The following is a 14819-nucleotide window of genomic DNA, read 5'->3' on the forward strand; positions in this document are numbered from 1 at the left end:
CGGCAATGACTGAAGCTCTGGTCGCACCAGAATTCTGGAAAGTGCCTCGGTTCTGTCTCGATATGGAATCACCTCCGTTTGAAACATAGAGATACTCTGGTAGAGGCGGTCGACGAACCTGGCTCGCTAGGTCGTATAGGGGTCAGTTCTCCGCCTGAGATCATGATTCACTCAACGTGACTTCGCTCATGAACCTAAGCATTCTCATCATAGAGGCTACCGAGAGCTTGGCTTATCATTGAACTCTGTTATTTTGATGGGAACATTGACACATATAAGAAGCCCCGACTTGTTGGCTGATCGACGCGATTATTTTCCTGTTTCTTTCTCAATACTATCAGGTCATTGCTTTCTGCGACATTGGACCGATCTATGGTTTATTTTTGTCGTTTCTCTCTTCCAATTGAGTCACTTTGCGACATTCTCTGCAATAATGGAGGTCGCCGACCACTCGAGTCAGTCTCAGGTGGATGAGAAGGGTGCAGGACAGACAAGCATGGGGAGCAACCAGGAGCAGAAGTACAGTCATGAGAAGATTGTTGGACTAGAATCAGGAGGTTCAGATATGGCAGAGGGTCAAGACATTCCTGTGAGTACCGTGCTTTATGCTTTCCTGGTTCGGTACAGCTCATTGAATTGACGACTCGATCCAGTTGACCTTCCGCCGTTTCATGAGCTTCACGGCCATGGCCTTCTTGTGGACTGGCAGCCAGATCCCTGTCTATCTTTTCGGTGAGTTTCTCATACCTTGAATTGATCTTACGCTTGGTATAAGCTGACCATTCCGGTTAGGAGGCATTCCACCCTATATTTATGCAGACATCGGTGGTGCGGACAGGTGGATTTGGTTTGTGGGTGCTACCCTTTGGTCTCTACCTTTTACTCACCACTAATTCATTTTTATCATATAGGTCCTTGCAAATCTGCTAGCTCTAGCAGGTGTATGCCCTTTTGTTGGTTCTTTGTCAGATCTGATCGGCCGTCGTTATGTTGCTATCATTGGCGCCTCTCTTATCTGCGTTGGGATGATCGTTACCAGCACAGCTCACACAATGAACATATTCATCGGTATGTTGAAGTATACTACCTAGCCAGTCAAGGTACACGCTAACGGAGAAATTAGCTGGAATGGCAATTGCCGGTGCTGGTGCTGGCGTCAACGAACTGACGGCACTGGCTGCGACCTCGGAAATGGCGCCAACCAGGCAACGGGGCAAATACGTCGCAATCCTGATCTTTACTATTGTGCCATTCTGCCCGTCCGTTCTATGGGCCCAGCTCATCGCAGCGCATAGCGGCTGGCGTTATGTTGGAGCCTTCTGCGGTGCCTGGGCTGGATTCGGCTTGCTAGCCACCGTCTTCTTCTACTTCCCACCACCAAGAATCAACTCGCAGGGACTCAGCAGGAAAGAGGTGATCAGGAGGATTGATTTTGTTGGCGGACTCCTGAGTATCACTGGTTTAATCCTGTTCTTGGCTGGCATGCAATGGGGAGGTTACCAGGTACGAATCACCCTCTACAGGCACAGACTTTCCACATCGTCCCGACCAGCAGCTAAACCAGTTTTCTCACACACAGTACCCCTGGACATCCGCCCACGTCCTCGCCCCCCTTCTCATCGGATTTGTGATCCTCGTCGCCTTCGCGCTCTGGGAAATCTACGGCGCCAAGTATCCGATCTTCCCGACACGCTTGAAGCAGGAGCCCCGTACCCTCGGCCTGACCCTGGTCATCACATTCATCTCGGGAGCAAACTTCTTCTCAATTATCATGTTCTGGCCTACGCAGTCATTCAATGTGTATGGCCACGACCCTGTCCAAGTTGGACTCCGTAGTCTACCTGTCGGCTTCGCCATCATGGCCGGTGCCTGTATTGTCCTGTGGCTTCTAAGTGTGCTCCGCGGTCACAACAAGGAATTATTAATCGTCAGCAGTGTCCTCATGACAGCAGGTCAGTCATCTCCCCCGTCCCCCAACCGCCCCGCCTGAAGTAGTTACGTGGCTAACGCTTCCTAATCCAGGCTGCGGCGCAATGGCAGTCGCCCGACAAGACAACCTCTACCAGCTCTGGGGGATCCTCGTCCTCGCAGGCCTGGGTATCGGCGGGATCGTCGTCCCCGCTTCCATCATCACCACGATTATCTGCCCAGATGTATGTTCCAAGTAGCCCTTTCTCTTTCCTTATGCAGAAAACTAACACCTCACGCACCAGGATCTCATCGCAACAATCTCGGCACTCACTCTCTCCATCCGCGTCGTCGGCGGCAGCATCGGCTACACAATCTACTACAATATTTTCATTTCCAAGTTCGTCCCCAACGCGAAACACTTCATTGGCGGCGTGATGGTCACGAAGCTCAACATCACCAATCCGGCCTACATCGGCGAAGCCATCGAACTCACCGGCGCTGCGCTGCTGGAAGAATTGAAAACCATTCCTGGAATCGCGGGTAGCGAGACCGCGTACAATGCCGTTGTGACTGCGGGCCAGCTGGCGTTTGCTGAGAGTTACAAGTGGGTGTACTACGTCAGTATTGCTTTTGGTGGTGTTTCTATTCTCGCGGCTTGCTTCTTGGGCAGCATCAGTCAATACATGGATGACCATGTTGCAGTAGTCATGCATTGAGACAGGTGTTCTGCGTCATTGTTATATATGGTCGATATTTTACATGATATGGTAATGAATATGTTTTGAACTCAATGATGATCAAATGAAGGCCATGAATGGACCCTGCATGTCGTGCTCATTTCGTATATCGTGCATAGTAAAGCAGAGAAGAAAGTAGCAAGCAGCCGAATTGGTAATGTCAAGTGTCAAAAGTTCGGAACCCCCACGCCTATAAAATGCATATGAGAATAAAAGGGATATGACCTATACGATATAATTCAGGGGTATTTGTATGAAGCAACAGAAATAATTCACAGAGCTCGTGACCAACCGAAGTCATGTCACCTTTTCCACTTGGTTCATCGACGACTTTTTCGGAATGAACGCGGTGCTGTAGGGTCTTGGTCTTCGCCGATCTTCTTTCACACGAAGACCTCGACTGAGACCTCCTCCGAGCCCACGGGCGAGGGATGCGAATGGTGATTCTTGCCAATGTCCAAGGAGGTCGTCTTCATGCTGGCCCACACTAGAGGACAACTCGCTCGGTCGTGCTGGCAGCTCAGACTGTTTGAGACGGGTGCTTGTTGGTGAAACATCCCTCTCATGCGCTGGAGTTGACGGTTCCAACGGTGTCGGGATATCTGTGCCAATATGCTCAGAGCAATGACACCCGCAGCCGCTGGGACAAAGCTGAAGTTCCTGCTCCTCATTAATCCCGTTCGCTGGGATGTCAGTTTCATCCCGCTGTGCCACAGATAAAGACACCGAGAACCAACTCCTATGGCAGTCAAAGCAGGTAACATGGCCGCACCTTAGGCATGGGACAAGCATTCCTTCAACCACTTCGCCACATATCACACAAGGAAGCTTGAGAAACAATGGTCGAAGGGGTTTGCAATTCTGGCAGGTAACATTTGCAGGACTCATGTTCAGGTGGTTCTTGACGTTTTCCTCAATAGCGTTGGGCGCAAAGATAGACATCTGAAGGGCTTGGCCGCATTTGATGCAGTGCCGCTGAAGGCCAAGTCCCCGATCTTCCCTATCAACGTCTATAAGTCGAGCGTCCTTGTGGCTACGACTCGGAACAATCAATGACACATCCATATTGTTGTGGCTCCTTTTCCGTGAGCGTAGTTCATCAGAGCGACCCCCGGCTGTGCCGATTTTGAGTACTTCGCTGTGCTGCACTGGAAGTCCCCAGATCGAAAGCAAATGAGCGTACGCCGTGCGGTAGGCTTTGTACAGCCCTTCTTTACGCGGGTCAAGCATCGGGGTCTGGTTGCTTCTTCCGCCGTCAAACTCATCTTGATTCTTCAAGACAACCTTGAATTTTGCCTGCGGCTTCGGATTCTCTTGAGGCCTCTCGCTCTCGGTGTCAGAGTGGGGTTGAGATGTAAGCGCAGCCGAGGTCGTGAGAAAGTCGGGAACTGCCGTCGCAGGCTTGCCAGCAAAAGCACTGGTAATCAGACTGCCACTAGGACTTTGCTTTTTCTGGCCTGAGGGAACTGCTGTGGGGGAGGCTGACGAAGGGCCAAAGGTGAAAGACCGCGAGAAGGAAGAGGCCAGGGCGGAACCAAATCCTGACCCGCTTCGCGGCTGGGACTGCTGATCGGGAGAAGCGGCTATCGAAACATTGTGGCTCACAGTCTTCCTTTCTGCATTTAGCGCACCTACGCGAGATGCCAACGGCGGAGTGGTGCCAGTCGAATATGGCGGCGTAGAGTCCGCACGCCAGATCTCGGAAGATGATCGCCCAGAGCTTTGGGTGATCGGTGTTGGATGGCCTTCCTTCGGTGTGGACGCAAGGGGGGTCACGGCCTGCGACTTGTTCTGACTGGCTGCCTGAGTAGGAAAGATATCCAGAGAAAATGATTGCCGCCCCATCCGATTTGATACCGGTTCATTATACTGGGTTGCTTCGTTTGAGATCTCTTCGCTTTTTGGCTGTTGAAGCACGCAGGAGAGCATTGCGATCATCTGCACATCACCAATCCTTTCGAAATGATCAAGCAGAGACGGTATTAGCCAACGGCCACCATAGGGGTGATCTCCCCATTGAGTGGCGCTGTTTGCTAACTCCTTACGGCTCTGCTCCTGATTACTCAGATCGAAGCTCAAATCCACTGCACTGTCCTTCCGCTGTATACGCGAGGGTCTTTCGGTCATGCTCTGATTATGCAAAATCAGCTTGACCAGTCCCCAGATCCGAGCTAGTTCATGATAGCCCAGATCTAGGGCTGCCGAAGCATTGTGAGCACATACATCAGTAACCTTGCCACAGATGCGATATCTTCGGGCCAATTCACGCTTTGCTGGTAACAGATCGCTGAAATCATGTATAGATATTATATTTTGCGCAGACTCGGACGACTTCGCAGTCATCGCCCCAGCAGTTGATCGCTGCGAGTGGTCGGTGGACCTGGGCCGATAAATACCCAAACTTCCGGCGCTGCGCCATGTTTGAGATGTCGGGAATCGCGCTTGCAAGCCTGACAACATGTCTGACGAACCTGACGAACTTGAAGTCTCAGCATCCGAATCATCGGAATATTCCGAGGTACCATCATCCGTGCTCGCCAGTGTGCCACTGATTTTCGGTCCGGGGGAGCTTGTTTGGATACGACCGAATCCTTCAAAGACTTTATCTGCTCTTGATAGTCTCGACATCTCTTTGAGTCCCAAATTCTCGATCAAGCTTGATGACTTGTCTTTCTTGTTAGGAAAGAAACACACTAGTCGGCCATCATTGGTCCAGAGCGCACCGCATGCCTTGGCCACGGGAACCATTACATTAGCATTATTAACCGGACGAAGTAGCTCAGAACTCAGGCCCAGTTCTTGACTCTGGGACATTCCCACTTCATCTTCATCGCTGGATTCGTCGTCTCCAAGGTCGCCATTTATAGGAGACTTGATTGTCTCGGCTGTCTCGCCCAGTACGTGAGCTATGCTCTCCTCTAGGTTGCTTTCCCCTAAAAGGTAACGGACAACGCCTTCGAGACAGCCTCTCTTATGAGACAAATAGGTTTCTGCGATCGTTCTCAGCTCGCTTATCAGCTTATCAGCAAGCTGGTCGGTGACAGCGGCAGTCCGCTGCACACTGAAAGTCGGCATTGAAGTCTTGGGATAGTCAACTGGGAATTTGATGTCCACTTTGAGAAACAGAGAATCACCCTCTGCACCCCATGGCCCATGCAGGGATATTGTTGCTTTTCGTTGCCTAACATCCACAGATTCGAAAGCAACCTTGGTGAACTTCTCTCCAACATGTGTTATCTCGTCTCCCAGGGTTTCAATATCCCATCCCGAGATCTTCACACCACGCATCCAGGATATGGGGTTTGTATCAGCGCGGAAGTTCGACCTTCTTTGCATACCGACTCTAGAGTCTGCGTTGCCTCCTTGAGTCCATGGGCGAGAGTAAGGAACAGATATTGTATTAATACCGATACCACCAGCAAGCTTAGGGTTGGGTGATAGAATAGAATCGGGTTCACCATATCCATCCTCGCCCGTTGCATCGCGGAAAGTCTTGTAGACAGCGCCTTGCCGTGTGACGTTCAACGTGGAAACGAAAGACTTCCCTCTCTCGTAGCCGACACGTTGGAGAATATCCGGATCCACTCGATGTAGACGAAGCTCCCTATCGGTGCCCCACGACACAAGCTGAAACTCCCTGTAATCGATTCCATCCGTCACACCTCCACGTGCTCTCCAAAGGAATTCCTTCACTTGGCCTTTATGTCCCGGAAAACTGTGCACCAGTGGAAGGTTCTCTGTGAGGTTGGTACCGTCACCTGACCTGCGACTATATAGATGAAGGTCGCTGTTGCCTCTCTGTGGCATTGCCAAAACTCCCCATCCGAATGGGGTATTGCGTGCCCGCCATACTGGGAATGGAGTGGTTATGACCTTCTCGGGTACTTCATCGTCTACCGTGTAGTCCCAAAACTTAATTGTCTTATCCAATGAACATGTTACCAAAGCTCCCGGCCTGACTCTGTTCCAGTCTACCCCGTAAATCTTAGTATCATGGGCCTCAATGGATTTGATCGGGTAGGCTCCCATTCTCGTATCCCATATTCGGAGAAATTTGTCATGAGAACTGGCGATGACATTTGGGTCCTGTCTGTTCCATTTGACTTGCGTTGCACCAGCGAACCAGTCGGAGAATGAGATGGCAGGCTTGGAAGGGGTTCGCAGATCCCAGCAATGAACAAAACTGTCCACAGCACATGTTGCCAAAAGGTCGGGATGGTGAGCGGAGAAATTGATATCCGTGATAGCTCGCGTATGAGCATGCAGGACATGTTCGATAGAATTCTCCCCCGTCTGCATTGCCAGATTCCATACCAAGGCCTTCTGGTTGGAAGTGCTCACTACCCAATAGTCCCGCGCAGCGAAAGGAGACCACTGGACGTCTGCGACTTCCCATGGCGTGTGATGAGGAAGATACCGAGGAGGAGAATACGGGGAATCCAAGTCAATGACATGCAGGCCTTCCTTCGAAGCCAACACAACATCTCTTCCACATGGAGATATGGACATGGAACCGACGGGCTGCTCCACATGGAACGAACTGTCTTCCCCAAAAGTGGGACTTTCGAAGGCCGAAGCCAAGGGCCTGGGCTCCATTATGTCGACTATTGCTGCAACCAGAGGGATTGGTCGTTCCAAAGCGCTTCCTAAACCGTGCAGTCTCGCATCCACCTCGGACGTGAGCTAGAAGTAGAAATTAAAAGCTCGCACGAGGACAGGATGAGCGGTAGGGAGATCTGAGGTGCTCTCATTTCGGAAGAACTTGGCAATTGGCCACCAACTGATTATGCGAGAGACGGCCGTGTGAGACCATTTATTGCGCGCATTATCCGAGGCCCACTTGCTCGAAAGCTTGAATGATTTCACGGTGTTTAGAAACCTGGTTGGTGTTCGCAACTGCCTCAGCTGCTGGGCTGTGGTCAATTCACCGTGAGCATGTGTCTGCACTTTATAATAAGAGTATCTCTCGTACCTTAAAAAATAAGAGTTTATGTGAGTGGAAGGCAGTCGCCTGCGCATGGCAGTATTACTACCTAGTCTGTAGCTCTGTGCAGGATGCAGAGTGCAGGGCCCAACTCCTTCCTCATCTCCGCCATTAACTGTACGTTATAGGTAATGACTAAGCAAAGAACTGCGCAGGTTGTCTTTATGGGCTACCGTGGCCTATCAACAGGGAGACGTCTAATAGAGAAGGCGGTCACACCTCGGCAGGTAAATGCCCCTCTGACGGTTACGTCGGTTTCTAATTTCTTCTACTGGAGGATACTCCGACACAAGTATCTGATCCTTGGTGTTTTGGTCACTTCATCACTGGCTCTTTGCACATTTCTTGGGTCTTATCCCAAATTTCTCTCTTTATCAGCCCGGTAGAGAAATAAAACTGAAGTCCAGTAGACCTGTCAACCTTGGATATCAGAAAGAGCGGAAACTCGGATCGCGATAAGCTTTTCCTTTTTGGCGGTTCATCATGGCCCTGCCAAAGCGAATTGTAAAGGAGACCGAGCGCCTTATGGCAGAGCCGTGAGTTAGAAATTATCTCCGGAGGATAAGCCGTCGTTGACTGACGCCTTTTCTCCTTAAGGGTCCCCGGCATCAACGCTGTGCCTCATGAAGACAACCTTCGATACTTCGACGTGTCGATCCATGGACCTGCTCAGTCGCCGTATGAAGGTTTGATGCCGTTAGAAATCATCGTGGAGAAAATAGCGGGTTTCTAATAGGATAAACAGGAGGCATTTTTCGTCTCGAGCTCTTTCTGCCAGAGGATTATCCTATGACCCCGCCAAAGATCCGTTTCTTGACCAAGATCTACCATCCCAACATTGACCGCCTTGGACGCATTTGCTTGGATGTTTTGAAAAGTACGTCGTTCTGTTTCTTTTGGGATAGCGCACCGGCTAATAGTATATCAGACAACTGGTCCCCTGCTCTACAAATCCGCACAATTCTCCTCTCAATCCAGGCCTTGCTTGGAGCCCCTAACCCTGATGACCCGCTCGCCAATGACGTTGCCCAGCGTTGGAAGGAAGATGAGCAAGCTGCGATACAAACTGCAAAGGAATGGACGAGAACTCATGCAATGACTTAGATTCTGGGATACCCCAGTCAATTTGCTATGACGAATATGAGAGCGAGACTGCTGTTATGTGACCATGAAGAAAATATCACGCAAGCCCAAGCCCTGGTGGCTCTCATGTGGTTCCAACCATGCCGTATAACATACCGCTATGCCTTTCATGTGGGACGAGTCTCCTTGATGTCCTCTCCCTTTGTTGTTTCTCCTCCTTCTCTTTCTGGAAAGCATCGCGTTTTTGTGGCTATGACTCGTGGAATTTCCGGCTTCAAGCCGCTGACTTACACATTGGCATGTCTGTCATCTCACAATTACACCATGCTGCCTAGACCTTACTATATAGAACTGTCAGCCCCCCAAATGATCACTTAGCGAATATCGAGTCCAACCAGTGCTTTGTGTCTCCTCTCTCGCCTATTTACCACATTTTACTTCTGTCCCGGGAGTTGGATACCACACGTATTTGAGCGAATTGTCCAGCGAGTCGCCAGTTAGTTGAGAAGGTAGCAACGTCCTAATTGTTCGCAATAAGATGGGGTGACTTTGATCCTCCCTCTTGGTGCTGAAGGAGTGAGATTACACTACAAAGCAGCATAATCATCAAAAATCATGGATATGGCATAGGTGCACAAAGGCTGAGAGACCAACACCAGATAATGAAAAGTAGTTTGATATTCAAGACTTGAAAGCTGCTCCGGATGAAGACCTTGTGAATAAAGTCCTGTGAGAGTCTGTCACTGCTGACTACCCTGTAGGTAGTGTAGAACATTCACTTCCCTCTGTTGGCCGGATAGAAAATAACTTATATCCGAACGGCTGTTGCTAAATAGTATAGCCTCAGATTGCTTCACAAGCCTTTGTAGTCTACTGTGTTTAGCAAATTCTCCATGAAGACCTTGATAACGTGAGTTTCTGAATAGCATCCATACGGATTGTGGTGAGAATCAGCAGCTCGATACTCAGATCTATCTTTGTTAGAGGACTATCTTTCATTGATACTGAGGCTGAGCATTTGACCATGAGTCCGGAACCTCACGCTGATGACCGCAAAGCTCTCAAGCAGTGTTCAAAAAAGATGAACGCCGAGAGACTAAGATACCTACGAACACAAAGTGAATATTTCCCTCTCACTGACAGTCTCATCGTCCCCAAGAGTCGTGTTGCTCGCGCTTTGGATACTTGTGTCAGGTATTTGCAGACAACACGCCGTGTCGTATCTCCTCCTGCTAATCAATTCCGCTGTTAGCAATCTCAAGAATACAGGGAAGCAACTCAAACTCAGAAGGTCTCGCTCCTTCGAGACTGAGAGCAGAATCCCGTCTCGCGACGTTACGCATCCCGCATCTGATCTACTCGCAGTGCCAAACCTGAAGGATCTGCCTGAGAAGGTGAGAAAGCGTGTGGAAAGTTCATCGCAGTTGATAAACAAGGCAAGTATCTCACTGTCTCTGCTCGATTGCCCAAGGAACTGCAAGTCAGCAAAACTGATAGTCAAACAGAAGGATCTTGATAGAGCATCCCCAAAGGAAAGTTCTTTCAGAAGAAAGTTCAGCAGAACGATGACTGGTGACTCTGTCAAGAAAGCCAGCAGCATGGACAGAAAGAGCTGGCAAACCCAGTCCTCCTCCGCAGGCAGTGGAGGAAAGACTCGCTCTGTCCGCTCTGCCTCGGTCACGGCGACTGATAAAGATCCGGCTGGAGGAGATACCGCAGCACCTATTGAAGGAGACCTTGCGAAGCTCAAGATTTCTGAGGGCCTGAAGAGAGAGGGAAAGCCTGCTGCTATCAATACCGCGCAGCCAAAGGTCGTCAAGTGCCTCAGATCGCCTGGTGGTAAGAGTTATTGAATTTCTCAGTCTAGATTTTCGATGAGCATGATGCTGATTCAGACATGAACAGATTATGTGTTCCTTGATCTGGAGACCCCCGGAGAGAAGAGCAACGCGAACAGCGACTCCAGCCCAGGTCTTTCCCCCAAGGCCAAAGCTACCGAAGGCGAATCTGGTGAGGACCAATCTGGCGACGAATCTGGTGAGCACAAGGCTGTCCGAGGACTACCCTGGATTTTGCTGACCAGTTAAGGCGAAGCTGCGAAGGACCAGGACCCGAGAAGCATTCTCGAAAAAAGAGTAAGTACTGTGGTTATCCTCTCAATTGGTTCACGATACTTCGAGATAGCTAACGCAGTGACAGCTCGATGCAATCCGCCACATCGTGAAGAACATATTCCAGGGACAGTCGGACGAGGATACCAAGTCTGGAAAGGCTCCGCAGGATGCCAAAGGATGGGACACAAAGAACATGAAGTGCATCAAGTGCTTCGGAGACTGCCCAGTCTGCGGCAAAGCATGCTGCATCTTCGACATTGCTCGCCGCACCGCTGCCGAGGCAAATTCCACCCCTGAACATGCCGAAGCCGCAAAGCAGATTCTTAAGCTCATCCAGAGTCTGGGCAACAGCGTCTTGGAGGCGAGCACCTACTCCCTGTGCACCACGCCCGGAGGCTGCGGACGGTATGTCTGCTTCGACTGCTGGGGTATATGTCCGGTCGAGCTATGCCGCGACGTCCAGTGCAAGGTAAGCAATGACATATTCCTTTTCTCTCCTTGTCAATTGCACAATGAATGAATGCTAACAGGCCCTTCTCTGCGTAGGACTGCAAGGAAGATCCCTGGGCTGCGTGCGACTGGCACGATTACTGATGTTCTCATTGAGACTACTCGGTGCAAAGCCACTCTGATAATGCAGATTCAATTGCAAGGGAAAGTTGGTCTCCAGCTTATCATGCCACTCGAGCATCGATTGAGATGAGCTCCTTTGAGACATCTTTGGCATGAGAGCATCATATTTGGGAACGATGGGAAAAGCCAAAAAAAGTGGAAAAAGGGAAAAAAGCAAAAAAAAACGATTATGAACTACATTACGATCACAGAGAAAGAGCCAACAGATAACAATTCCCTTGCAATGGTTCCCTTCTTTGATGTTATCGTAGTCGCAGTACTCCGTAGAAGACTCGAAGTTGTAAGGCGGCCACCCAAGGGCAGACGAGGTCACGTGTCCCACTTTAGCGAGGCTCCGCACCGCACCACAATTGTGTCAGTCTCACGAACAGCTCGCCGCAGCGACCGATTCGACTTTACCACCCAACGCCAACCAACAAAACCTCGTCTCGACCGGCTGCGCATCTCCAACATTCAAGATGCGTACCTACGACGATTCTTTCAGCGGTCAGAAGATCTACCCTGGAAAGGTGCGTTTTGTCCCTTCCGGAGTCATCAATCATCCAGCAATTCCCGCCCCGATTCTCTACGAGCGCAACGCCGATTCATGAAAATGTCCCACAAAACTTCTTCTCTGGATATGGGTTAACATAGTGTTGGATTTTCAAATTATAGGGTAAGCTGTACGTCCGTGGCGACAGCAAGATCTTCCGCTTCCAGAATGGAAAGTCCGAATCCCTGTTCCTCCAGCGCAAGAACCCTCGCCGGATAGCCTGGACTGTCCTCTACCGCCGTCAGCACAAGAAGGGTATCTCTGAAGTCAGTACTACCGATTTTCTTTGAATGATTTGTCGTGGAAGATCTCGTGATTGGTTCGAAGCAGGAGAGTGGGCAAGGGAGCTTTTATACGTTTGGGAGGCATGGAAGTGCCGTTGAATGGGTGGACACATGGGGCTTGGAACAATCACGAGTGACGCGATATGAGATATGGAAGAGCATTTGCTGACGGGGTGTGTTTCACCATGAACAGGAAGTTGCCAAGAAGCGCACCCGCCGTGTCGTCAAGCACCAGCGTGCCATCGTCGGTGCCTCCCTTGATGTGATCAAGGAGCGCCGCAGCATGCGCCCTGAGGCTCGTGCCGCCGCCCGCCAGCAGGCTATCAAGGAGGCCAAGGAGAAGAAGGCCGCTTCCGAGAGCCGCAAGAAGGCTGAGAAGGCCAAGAGCGCCGCCACCGCCGCCAAGGGCACTGCTCAGCGCATCCAGAGCAAGCAGGGTGCTAAGGGTTCTGCTCCCAAGGTCGCCGCCAAGTCTCGTTAAACGGATTGAAGGCGGTTCGGCTTGGGCTGGGGAGTAGATAGGAGGATCCTTGTGGTTGGACTTTGGGAGGTTTCCGGAGCTGGAATTTTGTTTCCCTCGCCAAATCCTAACAACAACAAATCGGCGTGCGAGCGATGGGCTCTTGCGGATGAGACAACCCGCATGGTGTTCAGATAGGCTTTGTCATTTTCGCGCCATGGTAACTACCAGGAATGGAAAAATGGATGTTATAATGAAGCCCTTGTTCTTTTTTTCGGACAGACCTTCCTCTCCTGCTTGTAGATTCTGGATCCTTCTCCTGCATACACAATCCATCTTGCGAGTTAATACAAGCCTAGAACACTTTGCTCTGCACCAGACTATTTCAAATGGCTCTATCAACGATACGTGGTAGAGAGGTAGATGTACTAGGTATTTCACAACCACGGATGAGAGTGACGATATCAGAGCTCTTAAATCGTACTTGGTCCTGTACTGTCCAGATCTCTGTGGAATCAACAACAATGATCGGCTCAGGAACAGCGCACTTCAGTTGTATCATAGGTCTGAGTCCCTATGCTGTACTCCGTAGTGCGGATTGCTTATCTTGCTTGCAGCGGATAGTGTAATTACAATACAGTATCTAAAGGACCTGCTAGCTGATTATGGAGTAGTAGGGCTCAAACCTAAACCATTCCTTTTTAGGCAATGATATTGGCTGAATACTCGCCCCTTATTTGCGTACAGCATCAACAAGCATAGGAAAGACGAAGCTGACATGGACCTAGCAGTCCATGAATATTCAATAATGTATCGTTTAACCTTCAAAGGCAGAGCTAGTCGCGCGCCAACATGAAATCTCTATAAAGATCTGTAGGAAACTTGCGCTGCCTAAGGCAGAAAATAAAGGAGGTGACTAATCTAGAGTCGCCATCTCGCTTACGGAACAGCCTAGCGCGCTTTGCCCACAAGAGTCGATCGAATCCCACCCGCTCCAGAGAAGCCCCGAAAGAGTTCAACCTCAGTCAACTTACCATCTCGATCCGACAAGCTACACATCACCAGCAGCCATGGGTAAGGTTCACGGCTCTCTCGCCCGTGCGGGTAAGGTCAAGTCTGCGACTCCTAAGGTGAGTTCTTCTTGTTCTTCCTTAAATGAAGTTTTGATCTCCGCGGTCCTGCTGGGAAGGGTTCATCGTCGCCACCGGAAGAGGAGGGATTTTGAGGGAGGTTTTTGCAGCGGTTCGACATGCAGAAATGGCAGAGAGGATATATGCGAAGACGATTTGATGAACCGATGGCTTTCCAGGGAGATATTTGCTGAGTCAGAGTGCTGATGGGTTATGTTCTACTTTACAGGTCGAGAAGCAAGAGAAGAAGAAGGAGCCCAAGGGCCGTGCTCTGAAGCGCGTCAAGTACACCCGCCGTTTCGTCAACGTTACCATGACCGGTGGCAAGCGGAAGGTACGTTGATATCCAGCTCGATGGAAAGGATGCATATATGCTCTTGGCGGGGAAGTTGGTGGTTTTTTTTTTCGAGAGAGAACCCCCTTTCTCCGTCTGGCCGGCAGATTTTGCAGGAGGTCCATGGCATCGAAAAGGCATCAGACACTGACAAGGACATTCGTTACAGATGAACCCCAACCCCACTTCCTAAGTTGACCGCGTCTTTTCCGGCGGAGGAAATTAGGTGATGAGAAGGGGGATCCGACGACGATCATCGAACATAAAATCACCATCATCATCTAGTCGGCGGTTATACTGGACAAGTGACATTCTGGCCTACCTTCAGTATGGTACTTATACGGGAACAACCAACGGACGACGATCTGACTCTAGTGGAAGGAAACTGGGTTCATGAATAGAATATGGGCTTGCAACAATCATCATATGGGGTTAAAGCATTGTTTGGGAAATCAAAAAAACTTCATCATTCTTGCAAACATGTTTTTCTTGTCAAGCATCAACCCCATCAAATGCTCAAACAACGGATGATGGTGCACAGCTTCTGGCTGCAGTGGCTTTTGCGCCTTGTGTTTCGTGGCGGATTTGAATATCTGCATTCCGTCAATTGATTCGTC

General features: G+C 50.1%; 5 protein-coding genes across 5 annotated transcripts; 4 read left to right on the forward strand and 1 right to left on the reverse strand.

The window, feature by feature from the left end:
- Positions 1–433: 433 nt before the first annotated feature.
- On the forward strand, positions 434–2627 carry Aspvir_001861 (putative MFS drug efflux pump; the record flags this gene model as incomplete). Its single annotated transcript, XM_043273468.1, has 8 exons — positions 434–589; positions 654–732; positions 793–851; positions 912–1068; positions 1124–1503; positions 1580–1952; positions 2023–2153; positions 2214–2627. 8 exons carry the CDS (start codon positions 434–436, stop codon positions 2625–2627), a joined length of 1749 nt encoding a protein of 582 aa, XP_043129403.1.
- Positions 2628–2945: 318 nt separating this feature from the next.
- Positions 2946–7244, reverse strand: Aspvir_001862 (Mtc5p; the record flags this gene model as incomplete). Its single annotated transcript, XM_043273469.1, has 1 exon — positions 2946–7244. One exon carries the CDS (start codon positions 7242–7244, stop codon positions 2946–2948), a length of 4299 nt encoding a protein of 1432 aa, XP_043129404.1.
- Positions 7245–8115: 871 nt separating this feature from the next.
- Positions 8116–8736, forward strand: Aspvir_001863 (E2 ubiquitin-conjugating protein UBC13; the record flags this gene model as incomplete). The annotated part of the gene is made up of 4 exons (XM_043273470.1): positions 8116–8168; positions 8230–8318; positions 8378–8509; positions 8561–8736. The coding sequence occupies 4 exons, from the start codon at positions 8116–8118 to the stop codon at positions 8734–8736; spliced, it is 450 nt and encodes a 149-aa protein (XP_043129405.1).
- A 1003-nt stretch (positions 8737–9739) lies between these two features.
- Aspvir_001864 (60S ribosomal eL24 domain-containing protein) lies at positions 9740–12759 on the forward strand (the record flags this gene model as incomplete). The annotated part of the gene is made up of 11 exons (XM_043273471.1): positions 9740–9909; positions 9968–10109; positions 10221–10554; positions 10621–10752; positions 10804–10850; positions 10915–11234; positions 11293–11298; positions 11376–11487; positions 11822–11971; positions 12117–12260; positions 12472–12759. 11 exons carry the CDS (start codon positions 9740–9742, stop codon positions 12757–12759), a joined length of 1845 nt encoding a protein of 614 aa, XP_043129406.1.
- Positions 12760–13808: 1049 nt separating this feature from the next.
- On the forward strand, positions 13809–14211 carry Aspvir_001865 (40S ribosomal protein eS30; the record flags this gene model as incomplete). Its single annotated transcript, XM_043273472.1, has 2 exons — positions 13809–13868; positions 14098–14211. The coding sequence occupies 2 exons, from the start codon at positions 13809–13811 to the stop codon at positions 14209–14211; spliced, it is 174 nt and encodes a 57-aa protein (XP_043129407.1).
- Positions 14212–14819: the final 608 nt, after the last annotated feature.

This window comes from Aspergillus viridinutans, assembly GCF_018404265.1.
Source record: "Aspergillus viridinutans IFM 47045 DNA, scaffold_10, whole genome shotgun sequence".
Lineage (NCBI taxonomy): Eukaryota > Fungi > Ascomycota > Eurotiomycetes > Eurotiales > Aspergillaceae > Aspergillus > Aspergillus viridinutans.